The 26,752-nt window shown below is 41.3% G+C and overlaps 2 protein-coding genes across 2 annotated transcripts in view; one reads left to right on the plus strand and one right to left on the minus strand.

Moving 5' to 3' along the window:
- Positions 1 to 5,112: 5,112 nt before the first annotated feature.
- gje1 (gap junction protein epsilon 1) lies at positions 5,113 to 9,109 on the minus strand. The gene is made up of 3 exons (XM_036582727.1): positions 9,080 to 9,109; positions 7,143 to 7,325; positions 5,113 to 5,514 (listed from the first exon to the last, which is right to left on the minus strand). The coding sequence occupies exons 1-3, from the start codon at positions 9,107 to 9,109 to the stop codon at positions 5,113 to 5,115; spliced, it is 615 nt and encodes a 204-aa protein (XP_036438620.1).
- A 2,605-nt stretch (positions 9,110 to 11,714) lies between these two features.
- The window catches only part of nmbr (neuromedin B receptor), a 39,138-nt gene continuing 24,100 nt past the window's right edge, over positions 11,715 to 26,752 (plus strand). Inside the window, exons 1-2 of the mRNA XM_036582633.1 lie at positions 11,715 to 12,139; positions 26,155 to 26,500. Coding sequence (XP_036438526.1) covers positions 11,739 to 12,139; positions 26,155 to 26,500 — 747 coding nt within the window. The 5' untranslated portion in view covers positions 11,715 to 11,738. The remainder of the gene's footprint in view (positions 12,140 to 26,154; positions 26,501 to 26,752) is intronic.

Here is a 26,752-nt window from a genome sequence, read left to right on the forward strand (position 1 = left end):
TCTTCTGTCTCAGCTGCCGACTGAAAAGCTGCTCAGTGGTGATGACAGTTTGGGAATTTAGTGTAAGGAGCTGGAGAACGAACTGCCGGCTGCGCAGCGAGTGGGCGGAGCTCGTTACTCTGACGTAGCTACAAGCTGCTCATTAAGGAACTATAATTTGGTGAAGGAACTGTGAACATTAAAACATATTAAACGCCGCGTTCACAGCCCAGTTTATTAATTTATTACTTTATTTATTTACCTGTTGTATTAAAGCAATAGAACACTCGAGGAGTGTGTTATCGCCAATAACATCACGGCTGTGATGATCTACGGCGACCAAATCACATCTGGGATGTTATTTCACGATAACACACTCCCTCTCATCTTCTATTGCTTAAATCTTACACACTGCACCTTTAAGCATGAAATGTCATGGTTCTAAGTAGAACCATTCCCTTTATTAAAGAACCCCCAGTTATAAAAAGTGGGACAGTCAGTCATCAATAAAGCAGTCACTAGATAAAAAAGTCGTCCTGTCTGTGAGGTGTGAACATAATTAGTGTATCTTGCTGTGATTTGCTTATTTGTGGAGCAGGTGAGTGAATGTGCGCTGGGTCACTTCAGTCGTGCTGCTCTGTTTATCATTCAGCTCACTTTTTACAGGTGAATACATGCATGTGTGGTAGGCTAAACTCCACCTGTGGAATAAGTCTGCGCTAAAGTGAGGACAGTCTGTTCTCTCTTACCTTATATAGTGCTGGGTCATTCTACAGAAACGTCCACTTTTCTATCTCTCCATAGGAGTCACTGGTGTTACCGATCCTCAATGGTGTTACACATAATAAAGGAACACCAGAGACATTTTAATGAAAAATGAATTTTACAAACTGGCTGCTACAGAGTATCAAACCACATGTTGTCAATCATGGAATATCCACTAAAATATGGAATTTAATCCATTTGTATTCTATTTTTTCACAATGACCTCAGAATAAAGTCGGTCGCACCAGTGACTTCAGCTAAAAGCTTCATATGAAATCATGAGCTAAATGAGAAAATCTCTGATAACTGAGAGACTCAGTGGACTCACCATGTGCTTTTCTTCATAGATCCTCAGAAAACAGGTAAAAGGAAGTCAAGTGATGTCATCAGTGTGACTTTTATTTCAAAATAAGAGACTTTTTGTTACGCGGTAACACCAGTGACACGACTCCTGGGGACAACTTTCATTATATATTTTATAATATTTATAAATTATAGTTATTATTAGTTTTATTACAAATATAATTATAAACAATTATACATTGTTTATAATAATTATAGATTCCTATAATATGTATAAATTACTGCAGTTTTTACCTCAAAATATGGCCTCACCCTTCACACATGACTGTAAGGTCAAGCTCTTCTGTGGTGCTTGGAATTCTATATGATTGATTTACAAACCAATATTGCTAAATTGAGGCTCAAGAAGGTGTAATTGATGAAATAACTTATTGTTTTATTTTAAAATCTACATAAATTGTAACACTAACATGTTTTTCAAATTTAATATATCTGTAAAGCCTAGGGACACCAAAATGGACGTTTCTGTAGAATGACTCAGTTAAATAACCACGCACTTACTTGTGTTACCTGTTTTTACACTTTCTGTGTCATGTTATTTTCTGATTTAACATACTCTGTGTTAAAAGTAACACAAACTGTGTTATCTGCAAGTGGGCACAGTAATATTTCAACACATTATGTGTTTTAAGTAACTCAAAATATGTCGTCTCTGACTGAAAACACGATGTGCTTAGTTAGAGACAGAATGTGTTGTTGTTAGAGGGCTGTAATAGCCAGGCCTGTCGGAGTCACTGCTCAAACTCTGCCAGCACTATATGCTGTTCTCAGTCACCCCAAACAGAACCAACTGTCTGTGTTTCTTTGTCGAGCTGAACAGCCGCCCATCCTGTGCGGCCTGATGCTGTTGCTTCATCTGCCTTGCTTGGGTGGCCACTGCTCGACCACCTTCTGGACCTGTTTATGTATAGAGTCATGTATAGATTATTGCAGTTAAAACTGCTTTTTTACCTCAAAATATGGCCTCAGCCTTTACACATGACTGTGAGGACGAGCTCTTCTGTGGTGCTTGGAATTCTATATGATTGATTTAAAAAATCAATATTGATAAATTGAGGCTCAAGAAGGTGTAACTGTTAAAATAATTTATTGTTTCATATGAAAATATGAATAAATTGTAAACCTAGCATGTTTTTCAAGTGTAATATATCTGTAAAGCCTAGGGACACAAAAATGGGCATTTCTGTAGAATGACTCTACTGTCTGTCCTGCTTTCTAATCATTAGACTCATGTATAACGAGGGCCTACATGAGTAACTCCTCTGGCCTCTCTACATGAAACATTTTTCTTAAAGTTAATGTTAATGTTAATCTACACTGAAAAAGGTGATGCATTTAACTTACTTCATACAAATACAGGATTTTCTCATGAACGAATCAAATGCACTGAATCAGTTTTGTTTTCAGCTTACTTGGCGATATTTGTGTTGATGTAATTTTTTATCCATATGGAAATGATGGACAGATTTAGCTATATAGATAAAAACCATGCACCACTTTTACATCATTATCTTGCAGTAGCACTACAGTACTTTATCCTATTAGTGTGCCACCCTAGTCTAAAAGTTCTAGCCACAATCTTTGTGCAGAAACCTTGAAAAATCTGTGAAATTCATTTTAAAAGACAGATAACTTGATGCGAACGTTTTGGGGGAAGCAGTGAAAACTCACACAGATACTATAAATATCATTTTAATTGGTTTAGCAGACACTTCTTCATGGACGTAAGAAAACCATTGCAACTAGAAGAGATCCATGAACACACAAGCAGCTCTGGAAAATCCTGACTACAAACTACTTTACATAAAGCACGTCACTAAACATTCAGAGTGGTCATAAAAATGTGCTCCTACTGTTTTACCTTTATGAAGAGTTCCACGCATTATTAGCGCAGCAGAATCTGGTATAAAAACCAAACCTCGTTATAACTGGTTAAAAATGTCCTGCTGTTTGTAGCCCTTATGAAACAGGTGGACAGAATAGTTGGATTAAAAAACTCTTCATTGGGATTTTGTAGAGGTAAATAGCAGAGAAGACAGAAAGACCACCTGATAGGGGACAAATACCTGTTCACAGTATGCCATGTTGTACCTGAGATGATACATTTAGCTGAGAATAATAACAAAAGTTGGATGGATGCCTGATATTACCTTACAGATACAAATAAAACCAAACAAAAGAGGTAATCATTCTCAAAGAGACTCAACACAAAATGTAAGTCAATATCATTAATATTAAATGACCAGAAGTGAACGCGGCCAAGGCTGCACTGATGGGATACCCAGTGTTGGTGCAGGCTGTGTCTTGGTAGGTCACATTAACAGTGCTTAGCTAGAGGGGAGTCCAAACTGCATTTTTCCTAAGGTGGAAAAAACGTGAGGTACACTGCGCTCTTTTTTCTTTTCTTGAAGGTTCAAAGTGCATTTTTTGAAGGTGTGTTCTGGCTGTGTGTCTCGCCAAACAACCACAGTGTGGTAAACGTCGGTCAGCCGTGCTAAAAAGATATTGTTTTGATATTTACAGGCAACAAGTTTAACCACTGCTATCATTTAGCAAAAATGATGCTGATAGCAAAGCTAGCTAAAGTAAAAAAGAAGCTGATTTTTGTTTATGTGATGATTTCAATCTATGAAGGACTGTAGCCATTGACCTCTCCAATACAACCGTCACTGACCGCCTGCCTTTCCTCTGATCTGATTGGTCAGCATAGGAAAAAAACTTATGACGGCCACCTGATCACTTTGAGTTGAACTTTTTTCGGTGATGCAAGAGCTCAAAAACGCGTCTCTCCCACTGAAAAAATACAGAAGATAGGCACCTCGGTTCTCAGTAAACAAGCACAGTGTGAACCTCTCCGGAAGTAGCCAAGCTTCTTAATTGCTAACATTTCCCAGTTGTGTGCAGTAGATTAACTACAGGGAGATTCACTCGAAAGAGGCCCCAAATATTCTGTTGTAACCCCCGTTAGGATGAAGCAATCTGAACCAAACAAATACGCTACAAACCTTGACGTATGTGTAATCGATCGCATTACATGTGATGCTGGAAATGATCTCCGTTTTCTGCCAGAGACATTTCGATGTGGCGCTCCATGTTCCTGAACATTCCTTCCCTGAACAACGTTCCTTGCCTGAACAACGGCGCCTACCTCATCGCTCCAATGCAAGGGCATCCCAGCTCGTTTGAAGCTCCATATACTGAGGAGCACATTGCACGTTGTTTCGTTCAGATTAGCGAGAGTTATTACAAAATATTCGGGGCCTCTTTCGAATGAATCTCACTGTAGTTCCATTATTTCTGCTCCACACAGTGAAATAGTTTGGTGCAAGGTCTCTATTACCTTCCACTTGATTTAAATCAAGGTAGCAATTCTAGTATTCATCTAGTTATTAAAGGCGTTGGGCTACTGAGCTCCACTAGACATCTTCCATTCAGACGAGCCGCCGTTGCCTGGTGTCCCCTACATTAACGGTCCCTAGGCTGCGTAACTATTACTAGATCAGCTGGTAGCTTAATCTGTGTAATGCATTTTTAAAGCAACACCGCTGAGCAGCAATGCTTATTTAGTATTGCATATAGATCTGGATATGGTTTACTTCTGTTGTAGGGATAATATTAAATTTTTTTAGATTATGCATATTCAAGACATTCTTCAAAATTTCTACCATAGTATCTAAAAAAAATTCCAAACTAATTTTGCATTAAGCTTCACAATACTGGTCTGGTGGTCTTTCATAGTGTATACCACCTTAACAAATAAGCCAGTTTCAAGACCTTCACATGATTTAGTCAAGGCCATTAGGATACTGATGATGCTGTACCTGCTACAACTGTACCCCTCTGAATGGAGTGCGTGGAAGTAGGTAACTGGGTTTGAGCACAATGTATGTGCCTTCATTATGTCTACCAACAGAAGGATGAGAGGGATGTATTTTGTCCTCTCTGTCAATCAGACATCCAAGATAAGTACGATAGAAGTACCTCTCAAATCAATCTGGCCAAATCTCAAGTCACTGGTTGGCTTAAGAAGCCCAGCCTTCGACAGAGGATCTCAAAAATCTCAGCAACGCAGAGCAGTATGGTGATGATGGTGAAGGTGTACATCGCGCTGAGGAAGATGGTCTTCTCAACGTGCTCAGGAACCATACACTTGGTGACGTTGAACATCTTCTCAAGGGCACTGGCGTCACACGTGTACAGAGGGTGAACCTGGAATCCAAAGAGGTGGCTTTGGAGCCAAAACGCTACGACTTCCAGAACGATCCGCAACAGGACAGATATGATGTAAAAGACCGTGTAAATGAGCCGTTGAAGGATTTCCTCCTGATCGATATTTTTACAGGCAGCATAGAGATGGAACACAGCCCCAGGCACCAATACAGTAACGAGCTGCAATGCCCAGAATACCTGGAAGGAAAAGAGAAGAATCTTGTTTTGGTTATTACTTTTTAAGGACAAAGCAATTAGTTGAAATCAGTGGAGACAAGTTTTATATTAATACACTATATTGCCAAAAGTATTCGCTCGTCTGCCTTCACACACATACGAACATCCCATTGTTAATCCATAGGGTTTAATATGATGTCGGCCCACCCTTTGCAGCTATAACAGCTTCAACTCTTCTGGGAAGGCTTTCCACAAGGGTTAGGAGTGTTTATGGGAATTTTTGACCATTCTTTCAAAAGCACACTTCTAAAAAGACACGTTCATGATGAGACTAAGTTGGGGGGTAACGTGTATAACATGCTCTAGAGTCCAGTGGCGGCACTTTACACCACTGCATTCGGTGCTTTGCATTGCGCTTGGTGATGTAAGGCTTGGATGCAGCTGCTCAGCCATGGAAACCCATTCCATGAAGCTCTCTACGCTGTTCTTGAGCTGATCTGAAGGCCACATGAAGTTTGGAGGTCTGTAGTGATTGACTCTGCAGAAAGTTGGCGACCTCTGCGCACTATGCGCCTCAGCATCTGCTGACCCCGCTCTGTCATTTTACGTGGCCGACCACTTCGTGGCTGAGTTGCTGTCGTTCCCAATCGCTTTCACTTTGTTATAATACCACTGACAGTTGACTGTGGAATATTTAGTAGTGAGGAAATTTCACGACTGGACTTGCACAGGTGGCATCCTATCACAGTACCACGCTGGAGTTCACTGAGCTCCTGAGAGCGACCCATTCTTTCACTAATGTCTGTAGAAGCAGTCTGCAGGCCTAGGTGCTTGGTTTTATACACCTGTGGCCATGGAAGTGATTAGAACACCTGAATTCAGTGATTTGGATGGGTGAGTGAACACTTTTGGCAATATAGTGTATGTCATTACATAATTAATTCATACTTAAAATCTGATGCTGCTAATGATGAAAGACATCCAGAATTGGATTATATTTATATGTTAATATGCAAGGGAAAAAGGTTTCAAAAGGCCAATGTGTCAGTTTGATTTATTCTCAGGGCATTTTTTCACTGGAAGCTGATTAATCATTACACGTAATTTTTTGACACATCAGCAAAAATCTGGCGCAAACTGAAACAAAGTTGTTTTGTGCAGAGAGATACTGAATAAGGTGACTCTCGTTCGGAGCGCTGTAGCCAATTGGATGAACCAGACTGCTCTGGATTGAGTCCAAGCCTGATTAAACTGAGTTTCCTTGCCTTTGGGGACGTTTAACTTGCCTCCATCACCTTGAACGTCTGTTGTTTGAAGAAATAAGGATTTCCACAGGTGGACAGATGAAGATCCCAGTGGAAATAAGACTTTTATTGTGTTTTAATGCCCATTGTTTTTTAAGAAATGTGATGTTCTCTTTAAATAAATAAATAAATAAACAAAAATAAAACTTATAACACAGAAAAAATGTCTCCTTTCATGAAATCATTACATTTAGAATTACTTTTAGTATTGATGTAACTACTTTCACAGGCAGTTAAACCCTGTAAATGCAGTTTCTACATGGTCTGCACTTTAGATTCAGTTCACAAGGTTGTCATTGGCTTAATGGACTATTAACACCAAAAATACATTTATAAGACTTTTACCTGAGGTGTTATAGGCCTGAACTGGTTGTAACAGTAGAGGTTTAGCTCTCTTTTGTCCGGATCGCAGCTGAAATGGAGGGCCTCATTGCCATAGACGGCGAATCCAAGGACCCCGAGAAAGAACATGCGCACAGAGCCGAAGAACAGTGTGTGGAACTGGCCTATCACTGTCGGAGGCCTGAGCTGGGGAAAAAGGAGAGAGATTAACAATGCGCTGCTGTGGCTGCATTAATCGCAAGAGCAGGACAGCAAGCAGCGAACGCAGAGCCATCTGAGCAGCAGTCTGACTGTCCAGCATTTTCTGCCTGTGCTGTGGTAAGTAGTGTCGTAATAACAGTGTAATAACCACATACAATACAGCGCATCACTGTGCTGAGATCAGTCACGATGCAAGTCCATCAAGAAACTAATAAAAAGCATAATCCGAAATATTAATCTCAAATCCTTTAAGCCTGGAAAGAAACCCCAAAACGAGCATCCAGAGCCGCTCTTTCGTTTGCGTATACTTACACATCCCTCGTAAAAGTTTTTGATGTAGTTCAAAGACATGACTCAGCCAACAAATTCCCTTTGACTGCGTCGCAGCGTGTGGCCCTCATTGCCAGTGCCTTTGCCTCAGGCACGCCTGCACCTCCACCTAATGACCTTTCGCTTTAGAAAGCCCCTGTCAATGCATATTTCTCTTTTATCCGCGGTGCCCTCATCAATTTAGTCACTCGGTGCAAAAAAAAAGCAACAAAAAGGAAAAAACAAAGGCGCGGGGCATGTGGTCGGCCCATAGGCTAATCCCCATCCGACTCAGTCAGCGAAAACCCAACTCTTGTAACGCACAATAGAGGAGAGCGGACATGCAACAGGGCACAATGCAGCCGCGTCACTTCAGAGTAGAGCTGCGCATAATAGAGCCCAGCACTGCACAGCGGCCACCAACACTTATCTGTCAGTATAACATCTAAAAAGACACGTTTGTTTGGCTTTTATGATGAGACTAATTTGGGGGTAACGTGTATAAGAAGGAGGGGTTACAACATTGATTGGTTTTCCATTTCGGGCCTAAAACTGTGCTAATTTTCAACTGGAAAACAACTGTTTGGCTACTTGATGTTACAGCAGGGTGAAGTTATCGCCTGCAATAGAGGAAAATGTAGTTGGCTTGTCGTACAGAGGTCCAGAGAGGCCATGAGGGGGTTATACTTTTCTGGGAAGTTGTTATCTCGAGATAATGAGTTATTTATCTTGTTATCTTCAAAATAACGAGTTACTTATCTTGGTATCGCAAGATAACAAAGTTGTTATCTTGAGATAATAAGTCATTTATCTTATTATCTTCAAAATGAGGAGTTACTTATCTTCTGATATCAAGATAACAAAGTTGTTATCTGTTGTTATTTGTCTTATCTTCAAAATAACAAGTTACTTATCTTGTGATCTCAAGATAACAACTTTGTTATAATGAGTTATTTATCTTGTTATCTTCAAAATAATGAGTTACTTATCTTATGATCTCAAGATAACAAAGTTGTTATCTTGTAACAATGAGTTATTTATCTTGTTATCTTCAAAATAACAAATTGTAATCTTGAAATTACGAGTTATTTATCTTGTTATCTCGAGATAATGAGTTATTTATCTTGTTATCTTCAAAATAACAAGTTACTTATCTTGTTGTCTCAAGATAACAATCCAGAAAATTACGGCAAGAGCTCATGGCCTCTCCGGACTTCTGTAGCTTGAGAGAAATTCGGTCTCTCGACTTTGTAAAACATTTCTGAAAGGCCGTTTCAGCTCCGTGGCCTCTCCTCTCCTCTCTCCTCCTCTCCTCCTCTCTCCTCTCCTCCTCTCCTCCTCGCCCTCAGGAAACTACACCTTGTTCTCCATTTGTTCACCAGAAAAGAAGGAGAGAAAAGGAAAAGCGGGGTATGAAAAGTTCCACACACCAACCGTAGTCCGGGCGCAGTGCTGTTCATCCCCACCTCTCAGTCAGAGTTCGGGTCCTGCTCTCATGTCAGCGCGCTGCGGGGGCGGGATGAGCTGCTGCGAGAGCGGCATGTTGGGGCCCCAGCGCGCGGCTTCGTGTCACAGAGCGGAGAGAGCGCGCGGGGACGCGGGGCATCTGTGAGCGCGCGGAGCTGCAGCACTGTTCAGCCGCGCGCCGCCAATTATCCAAACTAAGGCCGAACGCACACACCGCGAGCACGTGGGGTCTCCAAGGGGGTGCGTTTTTATTTTCTCGCGTCCTCGCTCGGGATTGGCTGAAACACGAGAACAGCGCTGAGAACGCGCCAGACTCAACGTCCACAATGCTGTTCACTGGAGTCAGTTCAGGCAAACGTATAGTGGCGTCAGAGCGCGCTTTGCTCATGCTTAGCCGGGCTGCAGTTCTTTAAACAGTCACAGGTGAGCTTTGGAGCTGACGTCATCCAGGTGTGGGTCCTGATTCATAGTGTTACCCTTCAAAAGGAATATTTCTTTGTTGTGACAATAAAGGAATATTGTTTGTTTACTGTGTCAAAGTCATATCTACCCAGGTCGAATGGGCACGTTTGAACCAATCAGAGAGAAAGGGGCGGGGCTTGTCGGAATACGGGTGGGAAATAAGGCAACTGTGCAGTTTTTTTCTCTGTCCAGACTGTCCAGACTGACACTGACACAGTGGCCGGTTCGTCAGGCTTGTGTTGATTTTCTAGACTTTTCTAGCATCTTATTTGTTTTTAAATTTCATATTCTAGTGGGAAAAATGACGTAGATCTCACCTGAGGCTTATAGATCTACATACCACTTAACAACATTACATACATACAACATTATTAGACTGTTGTATTCAAGAAAGGACTCAGGTTTAATGTGTGGTCTGTAATCTTGAGTCATTCCCACTATTCGCCAGCAGATGTCAGTAAACCAACACATGGACGTGCTCAGTCCATCATATTTTCTCAATTGCCTTCAGTCATTTGGTAGAACAACATGCAGGATGTTGGTTCCAACTCACACAGTGAGGCAAAGGAACTAGATAGTACATAATATTTAATCATAGCTAATGACTTAAGTTCGCTGTAGAAACCCAGTCAAGTACAGTTTACGTTAAGTTTCCCTTTATTGGTCCCACAATGGGGAAATTTCCCCTCTGCATTAAACCCATCAGTGCAGTGAAACACCACATACACACTAGTGAACACACACACACTAGGGGGCAGTGTGCACACTTGCCCAGAGCGCTGAGTGGCCCTATCCACAGCGCCCGGGGAGCAGGTAGGGGTTAAGTGCCTTGCTAAAGGGCACTTCAGTCATGTCCTGTCAGGTCTGGGGATCGAACCGGCGACCTTTCGGTCACTGGTTCCCTAACCTCCAGCCAAACAAACAAACAAAGTAAAGTGAAAGTTAGAATTTCTTAAATCATGTATAGATATCCGAACTCAAAAAGAACATCAAAGGCCACTGTATCCTTCAGGTGGAGGTGAGTGAGGGTGGCGTGCCTTTCTCTCTGTTTTCCTAGCTGTGCAGCCTGTCTGCTCTTCAGCTCCTCAGTCACCGCTGCCTCTCTGATTACGTATTTATTGGATTCTTCCTTTCACTCACGTCCCTTTGTGATCCAGAGAGTGGCACAAAAGGAGCAGACCCTCTCTGAGGAAGAGCCACAGGAGGCATCCAGTTTGTGCTCCTCAGGTGGGGTTACAGGTGGCTCCCACATTTGACTGAAACCCCAGTAAATTCAGGTGATTTTGTTATAATTCATTCCTGGATAATAAAAAAGCTACACGGCCTGATAGTGATGTTTTCCTCACCTGGCATATTTGGCTAGAAGAGAAAAAGGGAGGGAAGAAAAGGAGCTGGGGGCACTTTTTTATGAACAACAGAGGTTTAAATGGACGTAGGAATCCACAATGGCTTTTCAAAGGTTCTTTAGTAAAGACAGTGCTTCTGAAAGAACCATGAACCCTCGACCATTTGCATACATAAAGGGCTCTTTGCGTGGTGAAATGGGTCTTCAGATGGATGGAGAACGTGTTCTATCTAGCACCAAAAAGGGTTCCTCTATTGTCACAAGCTTCACATCGTAGCAACAGCTGAACAAGAACTGTTTCTGGTGCTATGCAGAACCACATACAACACGTTCTACACCAGTCTGAAGAACCCTTTCACCACGCAAAGAACCCTTTACGCATGCAAATGGGTGTATGAGTGTTCATGGTTCTATACAGAACCACTGTCTTTACTAAAGAACCCTTGGAGAGCCATTTTTAAGGGTGGAGAAGGGAAAAGAACTTTGATGTGGAGGTTCTTTAAAGTGTAGACTCGCAAATCTCATTTACGAACAAGGCGTCTAGTTCATTAGGGAACCCAAAGTGGTTCTTCTACGGAATCGATCAGAACGTGCGAGGTACTTTTTTAGTCGCTCATCGCGCGGTGACTCCCCTAATCCGCCCCCCCCACACACAGACACACACCACCTTCCCCTCCTCAGTCAGTCTGCAAGTTGCGAGCGCTCATTTCAGCACCAGCGCTGAGCGGACAGCGCCACTCGTCTCCAACCTTCTCCCAAAGGAGCGTCAAGCCCCCCAGCTTCCCCTCTAACCCGCCTCCCCCCTGCGCAAAACAATGGATGACACTTTAAACTCGCCTTTTGCCAACGACACTCCCGACTACACCAACTTCACCGACGAGTGGACAGCGGACGGGAGGGAAACCGTCCATTTCATCATCCGCTGCGTGATCCCGTCCGTCTACATACTCATCATAACAGTGGGCTTGCTGGGCAACATCACCCTCGTGAAGATCTTCATCACCACCAGCGCCATGCGCAGCGTGCCCAACATCTTCATCTCCAGCCTGGCCGTTGGAGACCTCCTGCTCTTGGTCACTTGCGTGCCGGTGGACGCGTTCAGGTATTTCTTTGAGGAGTGGATATTCGGCACCGTCGCCTGCAAACTGATCCCGGTCATCCAGCTCACTTCAGTCGGGGTCTCCGTCTTCACCCTCACCGCTCTGAGCGCAGACAGGTAAGGAGGACAGAGAGCCGAGACGCCAGAAGTCTTTAGATTCGCACCAACTTTAAGTCAAAGTTTAGCGCAGAGTGGCGGTGTTTGGCGCGGTGTTGACTTGTGGATCATAATAAAAATCGTGACAGAAACGAAACTTAAAAATGCGCTCCTGACCAGCGTTATCCATTTGGTCAAGAGCTCTGAGGAGACAACTGATTTTTTTCCGTGTTCATACAGAAACAAACTGCTCCTTCAGCAGATAGATTTTTTTAAATATAGGTATAGGAAATATATATGGTATATTTATATAATTATAAATATATAAATGGCAACTGCCTATACTGTTCTACAGTGGTCAGGACCCCCATGGACCCTCACAGAGCAGGTACTGTTTGGGTGGTGGATCATTCTCAGCACTGCAGTAACACTGATGTGGTGGTGGTGTGTTAGTGTGTGTTGTGCTGGTACGAGTGGATCAGACAGATCAGTTTTTAAACACTGTGTCCACTCACTGTCCACTCTATTAGACACTCCTACCTTGTCGGTCCACCTTGTAGATGTAAAATCAGAGACGATAGCTCATCTGCTGCTGCACAGTTTGTGTTGGTCATCCTCTAGTCCTTCATCAGTGGTCGCAGGACGCTGCCCACAGGACGCTGCCCACAGGACGCTGCCCACAGGATGCTGTAGGCTGGATATTTTTGGTTGGTGGACAATTCCATGGGGGTACTGACCACTGAAGAACAGGGTAAAAGGGGGCTAACAAAGTATGCAGAGAAACAGATGGACTACAGTCTGTAACTGTAGAACTACAAAGTGCACCTATATAGTAAGTGGAGCTGATAAAATGGACAATGAGTGTAGAAACAAGGAGGTGGTCAGAATGTTATGCCTGATCGGTGTATATGAGGATTGAGGATTTGTTCCAAAAGCATATATTATATATGTATATATATATATATATATATATATATATATACATATATAACAAAATCCTTGTATCTCCATTTTTGTCATTTTTCAGTTTTTGACATAATTTAAAAATGCATGTTGTCCTTTACATTGTCTGTAAATTTCAAGATAAATGGATCAATTTATAATTTATAAATGTATACAAATATATATATATATATATATATATATATGTAAATTCTACATTAATTATGTAATACTTATTAAATATTTTGTGCGTTATACATTTGCGTACTCTGTGCTCTTATGCATTTATGAAGTGTTAAATATCTTCATATGTAAGTGGTAAATATCTAAGACGTTATAAACTTCAATACGGTATTTATGTCTTCATTGTTGAGTCATATTAATTAACACATTAATAAACTACATAAGATCTCAAATAATGTTATCATCACCATCATTAGTAATGATTAATTCAGAGATGACTTAAGCATTTAGTAATGATTACAAACTACCTAATAAAATCTGACAATGTCAGTCGTTATTTCTGACATTGCTTAAAGATTAGTTGCTACATCATTCAACCATTTATTAATGCGTATCACTCTCTTAGGTTCATTAATAGACGTACTCGTACTCATACTCCGTCATTTAGAAGAGCTATTTAACCATTCAAAACAAACCTTTTGTGCATTCAAACGATTCTTTGAGTTTTTTAATGGTTCTATATGAAAACACTGCCATAAGGAACCCTTGAAGAATGCAGCTTTTTAAGAGTGCATACGTCTTTTATATCTAGCTCAACCAACCGCTCTGTCTTTTCAGTGTTCCACTTTGTTACCAGCTCTGCCAGCCTCATCACAGGTCAGTTTCTGACCACAGGACCCACAGTCTTAGAATTTAATACCTCTATTAGTTACTCAATTTTAAAAGCAAAGTTATTTTAAAATCCTTTTTAATGATCTGCAGCAACCCTATGATTGTGGGAAGCTGTTGATTCATTGATTTCTTTGGTTAAGATGATCAAAGACTTCAAAGCTAGACCACTTCATCTTAACTGCTAGGATGAAATCGTTTGCTGAAAAGTGTCACAACAACTACAACAATCGAGCTGTTTGTCTTGCAGGCTGGAAATATCAATATTAAACATTTTGTGTTGAGATAACAAAGTCCTTGTATGCTGACTGCAGTTTGTGTGGCCGAATGGAAATGTGGGGCACAACTGTTTCATTCATTCATTTATTTTTATTCAATGATTTATTTGAAAGGTCTTCCAGCAACAAGTGTCCTTGCTCGCCTCAAAAGGCCTACGGTCATACTCATGCACTGGGCAGCGGTCAGTTTTAGCGGGTGCTATTTAATTCGGGATGAATGGAATGGCTCTATGAGGGGACCTTGTTTGCGGCGTGCTTTGCAGACCTTGACAAGCCTCCACAATCTTCGCATTCACGTCATTACTGAGATTTTTGGAGACCCACTCTGCGATATATAATGCGATTAAAACGTGCTTTGGGTGGATAATTGGGTGAATGTGTCCTGAACAGAACAGGCACCCTGGGTCTGTTGGGGAGGTCTGGTCGTGTTTATTGAAAGCCTTGCGTCAGGGGCTGAAAATCTTCTCCGTCATTCATAATTCACAAATGCCTTGGTCTGTGTGGTGTTGGGGAACAAATGAAAGTTCTAGGGGTCTTAGACAACCCCCTGGTCATCTGCCTTTTCTGCAGCCTGCAGACATTAGCTTGTATGGTGAGGACAAGCATTTTCTGCATGGCAGCACTTGATCGCATGTTTTTCCTCCCCCACATCCAGACGTACTCATCACTCGGGGGGCCCTTAACTACAAGGTAATGACCTTTTCCAACCTGCGCTCTCTGCTCCCCTCAGCATCCTGCCTTGTTGCCGTCTGCAGCCGCTCTATTTGCCCAAAGTTCATTCGTGTCATGGTGACTCCAGCGCTGCCTTTGGGCAATAGCATCTCTCTGCTATTGATTCAAGGTCCATGTTATCAGCTTTTGTCCAACGGTCAACAGCAAAACAGCAGGTCTTGGGATTAGACTGCTTGATGCTCTTAGCATCACATCTCATTTCACTTTGATTGTGCCTACTTCTTCCTAGTGTTTACAAAGCTGGAGTTTAAAAAGGTATTAAAATATATAGAGAAAATGTGGCTCCTAACAACCACCTGGAAGAGCTGGTAGACCCCAAAACTGACCCCATCAGATAAACAGCACTTAAAGCTTTCATCTCTGAGAGAGAGGAGAAAATCAAGCTGCTTCAGATCTGAAAACATCCACAGGTGTTTCTGTCCATCCTTCCACTGTGAGAAGACGACTCAGCGCTGTGGGTCTGAAAGGATGTGTAGCTGTCCGAGAAGAACCTCACTGAGAAAAGGAGACGGACACATCAAACAAAGAAGCTGAGCAATGGACTGACCACCCCAGAGTCCAGACCTCAACATCACTGAATGTGTTTGGGATCACTTGGCAGAAAATGCAACCAACTTCTACGACTGAACTTTGGAGGTGTGGAAAAATATCCCTTTCTTTTCTTTGAAAAACAAAAAGCAAGCCTTTCAAAAAGAAGGGAAGCTGTGATAAAGTCTAAGAGTGGACACACGAAATACTGAAAAATAAGATATTATATGGTGTCTAAAGATCTGAGACCACTGGGAAAATGCGATAACACTTTCTATGAATGTCACCTCTGTAAGCATCTATAAACACATTCATAACATGTTATAATGCGTTCATAAGGCATTATAAACATGGCTATAAATATTTATAAATATGCATTACATGTTATACCATGTTTATTTGCATAGATTGTTACATAAACATTATGTGCTGCCATCAGTGTTTTACCCAATGTGGGAAAGGTAATGTACACCACCGTTAGCTTGGTATTTGTCTTTACTTTACGCTCTCCAAGCTGGGACTGACCTCTTTGACAGTGACAGTATAACGTGTTATAACAATGCCAATGAAGTCAGTCCCAGCTTGGGAGAGCGTAAAGTAAAGACAAATACCAAGCTAACGGTGGTGAACATTACCTTTCCCACATTGGGTAAAACACTGATGGCAGCTCTAGTTTAAACTCTGACATTTGAAGCCTGTAATGTGCTTTACTGTGAATGTTTTAGTGTTTCAGTAAATCCTTCAGTAAATACTTCAACTTGAAGCCTCACTCTGAACACTGGAGGAGGCTTTAGTACAGTACGCTTCACTTTACTTAGAGCGGACAAATACCACTTATGAGCTCTTATAATTTGTTATGATCAGTACTTATAATGTATTATCTTAACAATTAATAATGCATAATAAGCATGGCTATAACATGTAATGCATATTTATAAATATTTATAGCCATGTTTATAATGCCTTATGAATGCATTATAACATGTTATGAATGTGTTTATAGATGCTTATAAAGGTGACATTCATAGAAAGTGTTACCGAAAATGCTTCTATTTTGCAATGCTTTCTAATTTAGTGCAAAGTTGAGCTTCAGAATTCAGGCCCAAAGTTTTATTTCACGCTTCTGTAACCTAAGAATAGCTCTGCCAGGATGTGCAGAAGTCCCTGTAGTTACTGAATAATAAGCCTTAGTGTGTAATTAGCCTGGGAATTTAAGGGGTTAATGACAGCTTTAATGAAGTCCATGTTAATGTAAAACCCTCAGATCAGTAGATCAAATCCAGATTCATCTCAGTATGAGCTTCAATGGAAGTGAATAAGACTAAAAATTACCTTTTTGTTCAAAGGCCTTGAAACGGTCAGTTTCAGAGATTTTCTCTCTTAATTTGACTAGAGACCTAGAAAAGCTGCAACATTTCAAATATTTCGTCTTCATTTTAATTATCATAATTTTCTTTGTTTTATATTTTTCAAGACTCTAAAACTTTCTGTTGTTTATTTCCAAATTTAAATAAAAAAACAGATTCAGTGTGATCTCAGATCTTTGAACTTCACTGTATTTGTTCTTTGTCTTGATGTTAAATAACATTTTGGCTAAACATTAAATAAATAAGGGGTGGTCTCTGACTTTTTCTCAGTACTGTAGGTAATACTCAATAACTGGCTACCAGTGAAGCATAAGCTTAATATAGAGCGCAGAATAATCGACAATAAGGCTCCAAACTTCCTTGCAAAGTATTTCTCCCATGTCAGCGAGAGGCACAACAAGATCATTCATTTTAATCTAGTCAGATTTAGTTAAATGTAAAACGATGATTGATAAGTGATTTAGATATTCAGAAGTGTAAGCATGTTACCTGTAAAGGGTACAACTAATCCTGTTAGCTTTAGCAAGACAATATAAAAGAGCCTGCTCAAAAAAATCTCAAAAAAAGATATTGTGACCATACGCTGAGGTCATGCCTTTAATTTTACGTTTTTAATAGCATTTTAATGGCATTAATAGGTGCTATTTTCACTGTTGTACACCAAAAGTATACACCCCTTCAAATTTGTGAATTCAGCTTTAATTTTAAGGCATCCATCACTGAGACAGGTGTGCATCGCCAATCGAATAGACTCTAAAGTAGCTGCGCATGAGGTCACCATGTCCAATGCCAAGCGCTGGCTTGAAGGATATAACGCTCCCCAGCATTGGGCTGTGGAGCAGCAGACCTGTTTGATGAAGCTCCATCCAATACAACTGGGATGAGTTAGAGTGGAGTTTGTGATCCATATCTGATCATCCAACATCAGTACCTGACCTCACTAATGCTCTTGTAACTGAATGCAATCAAATCCTCACGGCAGTGTTCCGACATATAATGTGAAGCCTTCCCAGAAGAGTAGAGGCTGTTACTGCACCAAAAGCGAGACAAACTCCCCATTAATGGGTTTTCCAGACCCAGATTAAGACCAACTCTGGGATAACGGGAATTTCCAATGGAAATTCAGCACTGACATTGCGTTTAGTCCAAGACTAGGCTTAGTCTCTTTTTGGGAATCCAACTCAAATTGTATATAACAGGATCACAATGGAAATCAATCAGTTTTGAGGCTTTAAAATTGAGGCTTTACTCAGTGGTCTGCTGGACCCACCACATTATTGTTTACTAAATAATAACCATAACAATTTATGTAAAAATACTAGATGTTTAAAGTATCACAAGTGTCCAGCGTAGGGTTCTCCTTTAGCAACTGTAACCAGTCAGCAGCCTGTCCATGTTGTCCACCCACACACACACACACACACACACACACACACACTAACAGCAGGCCATGTAGGAGGAGAACAGAGTGAAGGACACAGCACCTCCACACTTTTACTCCCCGTGGGTTCACCCAACACCACATGTGTAATATAAATGTGTGGGGGGTGAACAGAGTGAAGACACTGAAAATGGGTTATTTTATATGTTCTTCACAGAAAATGAGGAAAGACCAAGAATCTGAGGCTGAAATAATAATAAATCGCTTTATTTTTTCTTTTAGTAAACATTGAAAATGGGTCCCACAGACCTGAACACCACACAAGGATCTTCTTTTTTTATTGTCAACTAAACTGAACTACACCTGTGTGCAGTTTCTACAGATAAGCATTACCCCGTTATAAGGATGTGAGCCATATAGCGCAGTGATCTTTTCTTTGCCCCAGGCAACAATGCCAGAGACGTACCATCAAAAGGGCCTTTTCTCCGAGGGTCGAACATATGGGTTCATAAAGGGCTACAGCTGCTCACTCATGTATGTAGCAAGCCATCTGAGTTGAAACATGAGAGAAAATGAGTTATTTGTATGCTGGACCCGGTGATGCCTTTAAAGCTTTGAAAGAATCTTATTACCGCTTTACCCTGGCCCTGACAGCCATGCATGAAACACAATCAAACCAATTTGCATCGTCACACTGAGTTCTCATGTCCAGCTCAACCTTGTTTACCCCAACGAGTTATCAAGTGCTGAGCGTAGCTAGTCTGTGCCCCGGCTTGCCTCAGGCGGCCTGGTTCATGACCGCTGAGGGGGCAAAGAGGCAGCAGGGGGCAGCAGGGGGCAGCGGAGCCCGCTGCCTAGCGCAGGGTCGCTGCCAAATTACATTCACATCAGGGACGATGGTAGAAGAGTAGCTGAATTAAGAGCAAGAAGTCATAGGGAGCACTGCATACGTTTTTCTGTGACAAGATTAAATTAGATTGAATTAACTTGATTTAAATATATGTTTCCACATTAAGTACATCGATATATTCGCTCACTGAGCACTTCATTAAGTACTGACCGTATCTAAAGTCTTTGTCCATTTTATCAGCTCCACTTACTATATAGGTGCACTTTGTAGTTCTACAGTTACAGACTGTAGTCCATCTGTTTCTCTGATACTTTGTTACCCTGTTCTTCAGTGGTCAGGACCCTCACAGGACCCCCACAGACCAAGTACTATTTGGGTGGTAGGCCATTCTCAGCACTGCAGTAACACTGACGTGGTGGTGTGTTAGTGTGTGTTGCGCTGGTCTGAGTGGATCAGACTCAGCAGTGCTGCTGGAGATTTTAATCTCACTGTCGCTGCTGGACTGAGAATCACCACCAACCAGTCAACAGCGTCCCTGTGGGCAGCGTCCTGTGACCACTGATTAAGGTCTAGAGGATGACCAACACAAACTGTGCAGCAGCAGATGAGCTATCGTCTCTGACTTTACATCTGCAAGGTGGACTGACAAGGTAGGAGTGTCTAATAGGGTGGACAGTGAGTGGACACAGTGTTTAAAACTCCAGCAGCACTGCTGTAACAATGACATGGTGGTGGTGTGTTAGTGTGTTGTGCTGGTACGAGTGGATCAGACATATTTACATTGATCAGGCACAACAATATGTCCTTGTTTCTATGCTCATTGTCCATTTTATCAGCTCCTCTTACTATATAGGTGCACTTTGTTATTTGTGCAATTACAGACTGTAGTCCATCTGTTTCTCTGTGAGGGTCCATGGGGGTCCTGACCACTGAAGAACAGGGTAAAAGGGGGCTAACAAAGTATCAGAGAAACAGATGGACTACAGTCTGTAACTGTAGAACTACAAAGTGCACCTATATAGTAAGTGGAGCTGATAAAATGGACAATGAGCATAGAAACAAGGAGGTGGTCATAATGTTATGTCTGATCGATGTATATATGTCTAATAGAGTGGACAGTGAGTGGACACAGTGTTTAAAACTCCAGCAGCTCTGCTGTGTCTGATCCACTCGCACCAGCACAACACACACTAACACACCACCACCACGTCAGTGTTACTGCGTTGCTGAGAATGATCTTAATACTTAATACTTAGTACTAAAGTGGTCAGTGAGTGTAAATATTAACAACAATTTTGTCTTTCAGTTGATTTACTTTTGACAATAATTATGTCAATGTAATGTATTGTATTTATGTTGAAATGATGAAAATACAGTGCATCATTTTTCGGTAAGGTCTTAAAGATAAAAGTACCAAGAAGGGTTCTTTGGAGCAATGCCATGGAAGAACCACTCTTGATTCTATAAGAACCTTTTAATGGTAGCTTTTTTTTTGTAAACCTGTTCGAAACCAACATCTATTTAAGAACCTTTATTTTCAATAAAGCTGTAGACAGACAGACAGACAGACAGACAGACAGATATGCAGCACCTGAGCAAAAGTCAGAGGGCACCCCTTATTTATTGAATTTCCAAAAATTGAGTTATCCTCCACCCCGACTCCTCCTCCATGCTGTCATTGATGTTTGCCCTGTTCTGTACCCTGAGGGGTTCTGCTGCTCTCCCTGCCTTAGGCTTTCCATGTATACATGGAAGGGCACGGGGGTCCCACAACAGAGACATACCGCCAAATAGAACTTAAATATGTAACATTTAACAGAAAATTACACAGACAGCTAAACATAATATCAGATTTTTAGCCTTCGATTTGTCCACCTTTTGTCTTAACCCTCTATTGCACTGTGTTGCCTCAGGGCAACAAATTAATTTTCCTCACTTTGCAATAACATCATACATATTTAAAGACAATGACAGGGTTAACAATAAAGGGCAGAGTTTGAGTAAGTCAATAAAAAGCATGTGATTGGTCATACTGTCTCTTAGTGGGCACATTTAAACCTCTTTTTTAACATTCAGTATCAATTGTTTTTTGAGAATTTGCAGAAATAGGTTGGTTGCCTAGAAGCAACATTGCAACAGTGGAATGGATTTAGCCAGTCACAAGGCAGGTCTCGCCACTTCAGGGAACACGGCTCCGTCATTTCTTCTCATTGTTGCACAATGTTGCCTCAAGGCAACGTACTCCAAAAGGACCCCAGCACACCTTATTATTAATAGTTTTTTGTATGTTTTTTGTTTTGAATAAACACGTCCAAAAAAAAAAATCAAGGATCATTTTATGCAAGAAAAGTGAACTGAATTTCTTTTTTTAATTGCTCTCATAATGCCTGCAGTAGAGGGTTAAGCACCACTTCCATTCCTTTTGGGAGACTTGCTTTCAGTTTTTCATAGAAATCTGCAGGGATATAGTTCCACATCTCCAAAGTTCAGTCTTACAACTTGATTGCGTTTCCTGCTTCTCACAATCCAAGTAATCCCAAACACATTCAGTAACTTTGAGGTCTTTTTTTGTCTAGTTTCCTTTCACTGTATTGGCTTCTTGACAGCTACACATCCTATCAGAGTCATAGCGTTGGGTTCTTCTCACAGAGGAAGGATGAACAGAATCAGAGGTGGATTTTTTTCCGATCTGAAGCAACAATGGAGCTTGATTTTCTCTCAGAGATTAAAGTTTTTGACCCCTAAAATGTCCAGGGCCTGCTGGTGTGCCCAAAATTTTATAGCACACTTCTATAGCCTGAGAATAGCACAGCTAGTTTGCATTGCAGTCCATGTAGTTACTGAATAATAAGCCTTAATGTGTAATAAATGTGAGATTTTAAAGGGTTAAATTCTGTTTTATGTGAGGTGACAGTGTTGCACAGTTGCCAGGAGTCCCATTTTCTCTGTTTAATTTATTTTTAAACTCCAGTTTTGAAAACTACTGTTTTTTTCACTCCTGTTCCGCTGACGTTCTCCTTCCTTATGCAAGTGGATCATTATACAGTCGTATGTAATCGAGTTTTGTTGATGAGTGCAAATAGGTGAACACATCCTCTACAGAGAACATACTTCTGCACATCTTAATGCACAATTACTACTTTTTTAAATTACTATATTTGCTAAATTTAACATATTAGGGGAAAATTAAAACATTAAATATGGCCTGTGCACAATTTACGGCACATTTGATATGTTTTATTATTTTTTTAAAATATATCTTTTTCCTGTAGAGAATGCTGTGTGGGAGGTGGGTTATAGTGGGTTAATGTGTTGCTGTGCAGCATATGAGTTATTGTTTATACATTATATGGAAAGAGAAAGTTGAGCGTTTTCCTTCTAAACTCAGAAAAGAACCCAAGCAATTTCCCACATGAATCTTTCCTCCGCCGGCTTGTCATTCGCTTTCACACTGTAGGCTCTCTTTACACCCTGAGCGGAATATCCGAAAAATGTCAGCACAAGAAGATCCGTCTGTTTTTTCCACTGAGGAGAAAAAGAACATGATTGAGCTAAATCATTTATACATTTTGGCCATGCAGGACTGCAGACGTTCCGCTTCTCCTCTCCTGTTCTGCTGCGCTCTCTCTCATCTTTCTCTCCTCTGTGACTTATTTTTACTCAGTCAAAAGAAAATATAATTTAATGAAAAACAAGTAAATAAAATATCCAGACGCCTTGTAATAGAACTGTGAAGTGTCCAGGCTCATATTTTTCTTATGAGCATGAACATTTTACACTGTGTTTGAATTTGTTCCAATTAAGGTCGCAGATGAAACAGAATAGAAAAAATAACTTTCAATTTTCGAACATATTTAATCTCAAAATAAGAGATATGAAGTGACAGCAAAAGTTGCTTCTATCTGAACGAGCTTTACAGTGGGAGACGGTTTGAGGGTTGATCTGAAGGTTGATGCGGATTTCTATGACATTCCCCACGTCTTTTCAGAGTTTAATGCCTGAGGATTTGGATAGAAACACATGCAGACGTAATGCATAGGTTGACTTTTTATGCGGAGAAGAACATATAGTCAAGGCCAGACAGCCATAAAATGCATTATGCAGTTAGAAACACTATGCATTAAAGGGGAATTCCACTGATGTTTTTACATTTCCAGAAATAATGAAATGGTTGAGATGTAAACAAAGTCATTCAGAGTAGTTTGTGAAATGGTGCATTGCAGAGAAACGTATCAACTCAGATGTCTTTACAGTGGTGGCGATAGGAACCAGGGGTTGCAATGTCTTCAACACAATACAGCAGTTTTATTGGGGCAGTTGTGGGCTGGAGGTTAGGGATGGACCAGATGGTCGCCGGTTTGATCCCCTGAGCCAACAGTACGTGACTGAAGTGTCCCTATGCAAGGCACCTAACCCCGAACTGCTCACTGGGAGCTCCAGATAGGGCTGCCCACTGCTCTGGGCAAGTGTGCTCACTGCCCCTAGTGTGTGTGTGTGTTCACTAGTGTGTATGTGGATGTTTTGCTGCACAGATGGGTTAAATGTGGAGGTGAAATTTCCCTGTTGTGAGACTAATAAGCAAGCAAAGTTTATTTATATAGCGCTTTTTACAACAGGTGTTGTCACAAAGCAGCTTTACAAGGAAATCAGCTTTACAGAAAGAAATCTGGGTCCAAGCCCCCATGAGCGTCGCCAGTGGCGACAGTGGCAAGGAAAAACTCCCTAAGAGAAACAGGAAGAAACCTTGAGAGGAACCAAGACTCAGAAGGGGAACCCATCCTCCTCTGGTCGACACCAGATAGTAAACATTGTTAGTATAAAGTATTATAGTACAAAAACAGGGAAAACAGGTGGAGCAAATGATTAATTTGATTAGTTTAGTTCATGCAGCAGCAGCTGCAGCATCAGTGGGGTCAGGTTGTGAGGGTGAGGTTTGCACAGCGTTGTACAGCATGAAGCTCAATGGTGGTCAAGCCGGTCAGAGGGCTGGCAGCAGTGGCATCCGATCAAGGCAGAAGAAGCAACAGCATCAGACGCACAGGATGGGCAGCTGTTCAACTCGGCAAAGGAAAAGAAACACACAGAGAGTCAGTTCTGTAATGGGTGACTGATCACAGATTACAGTGTTAGCAGAGCAGCAGAGACTCCAGCAGGTCTAGAACTGACAGGGAAAACTAATTACCAAAGGCTCGACTATACAAGTACGTTTTTAGGCTAGACTTAAACACTGAGGCTGTGTCTGAGTCCAGAACATTAACAGGAAGACTGTTCCAAAGCTGGAAGGGCTTTGTATGAGAAGATCCCCCCCCGATGTAACTTTATTAATTCTAGGTACTAATAGTGAGCAGCACCTTGTGATCTAAGTAGGCATGATGGTTCATAGTGAGAGAGAAGTTCACTCAGGTACTGAGGGGCGAGTCCGTTTAGAGCTTTATAAGTCAGTAAGAGAATTTTATAATCAATGCGAAATTTAACTGGTAACCAGTGTAGCGTTGATAAAACTGGGCTGATCTGGTCAAACTTTCTGGTTCTAGTAAGAACTCTGGCTGCAGCGTTCTGGACTAGCTGAAGCTTGTTAAGGCTTTTGCTGGGACATCCAGCCAGCAGGGCATTACAGTAATCTAGCCTTGAAGTAATAAATGCATGAACTAACTTTTCTGCTTCCTGTAGAGAGAATGCATTTCTCAATTTAGCAATATTGCGGAGATGCAGGAAGGCTGTTCTAGTAATATTAGTTATATGTGCGTCGAAGGACAGATCAGGGTCTATAATGACACCAAGGCTTTTTACAGATGAGCTTGATGCAACTGAGAAATTGTTAAGTTTAAGTGTTAAATTCTAAGGGTCTCTTAACTTGCTGTCCAAAACCAGCAGTGAACCTACACTTCTTTTGAGTGTTCATACATATTGTTGATAATAGTAAAATAGTGGTAAATAAATTGGAACACTCTGAATGTACTGCTCTGCCATAAATGGACGTTTTAAAAATTAATTTAATGTCACATCTGTCATGAAACAATGTATGGGGCATCACACAACATATTCATCATGTGAAAACCAAATGTGAGGGAGCTTTAAGAAGCATTAAACTCTTCAGATGTCTGCTTCCTATAACCACCGCTGTCTATAAGTTCCTCTAGAATGTAGCATTTCACATCAATCCACCCTGAAAGACTTTGTTTGTATCTTTACAGTTTAGTTATGCAGACATTTTGAACAATCAGTGGAGTTTCCCTTTAACTTTCATTCTTGAACTTGCTTTATTTTTTTAGTTTAAACGTTTAAAAGGCCCAGTGTGCATTAGCTCTGCTTTGAAAGAGCAAATCTCAACCATGTACAAAATGGTTGGCACAGAACAAAATTAATATTTCATAGTCAGATTTCAGCTATAACAATATGGCATTAGGCTTGTTATCAAATTGGCATTAAGAAGCGGTTATGGTGAGGCTCATAGTTAGCCATTGAAGGACAATATAACCTTGTATGGCTGAAGCGGGCATTTGAAACACAATACAAATTTGCTCTGAGAGTGGGCTAATAGCCAGTCAACAAATCTGGGAGAGCCGGACGTCGTTGCCGGAGAAAGCAAATTACGGAAAGAGGATTGGATAATAGGTTTATTCAATAGGCAGAATTGCAGCAGCTTGATGACAGCTGGACGTTTAAGTTGATTAACATGAAATAGTGGTGGAATCGCGATGAATGGGTGGAAGACACAAAAGTAATTCCAGTGAAAATGTGAATAAAATTTCATTAGGCTCTTATTCAATTTCAGGATTCATTTATCGGCTTAAAATTCCGTGAGCCGTAAAAAAATTACAAACAGATTGCCAACCCAAGGATGGAGACGTGCAGGATATTAGACTGACCTAGCTTGTAAAGCCTTTTTACAGAGTGAAGCCTTCAAAAACCTCCAGAATCTCTCAGGGATTGAGGTCAACGTGGAATCAATTCCTACAAGCAGATAAGAGGCCGAGGTTGATTCTCCTCAGGAGATGGGGAGACGATAAACCAAACCAATTGCCTGTCTCATCTGCCCCTTACCAGGGAAAGGAGCCATGGCAATCAATATGCTAACTAGCCCTCTGATACTCCTCTCTTCTCAGGCACAAGGCCATCGTGAACCCCATGGACATCCAGACCTCCAGTGCGGTGTTCTGGACCTGCCTGAAGGCCATCTCCATCTGGGTAGTGTCTGTGCTGCTGGCGGTGCCCGAAGCCATCTTCTCCCAGGTGGTCCACATGTCCGACCGGAACGTCACCTTCACGGCCTGCGTGCCCTACCCGCTCTCCAACGAGATGCATCCCAAGATCCACTCCGTCATGATCTTCCTGGTCTATTTCCTCATCCCCTTGGGCATCATCTCGGTCTACTACTACCACATCGCCAGAACGCTAATCAAAAGTGCTCACGACATGCCCGGTGAGGTCAGCGAGCACTCCAAACGCCAGGTAAGACCTTCTCTGATATATCAGCTTCTTTTTTCCAGTCCCAAGGGGCTGTGGAATTTTACTGCTAATGAGATACCATATATAATTAGTGCTATAAGCATAAGGAGTTATTACCTCCTTCGATACCATTATGGCGAAAAATGTCTTGCTGAGATTCCTTCCTGGAATAATTTGGCTCCAGGATAGAAATTACTGCTTGGCATAAACACTGGACACCATACTTTATCATTATTGTAAAAAGTAAACAAACTA

Source organism: Colossoma macropomum, unplaced genomic scaffold (assembly GCF_904425465.1).
Source record: "Colossoma macropomum unplaced genomic scaffold, Colossoma_macropomum, whole genome shotgun sequence".
NCBI classification, from domain to species: Eukaryota; Metazoa; Chordata; class Actinopteri; order Characiformes; family Serrasalmidae; genus Colossoma; species Colossoma macropomum.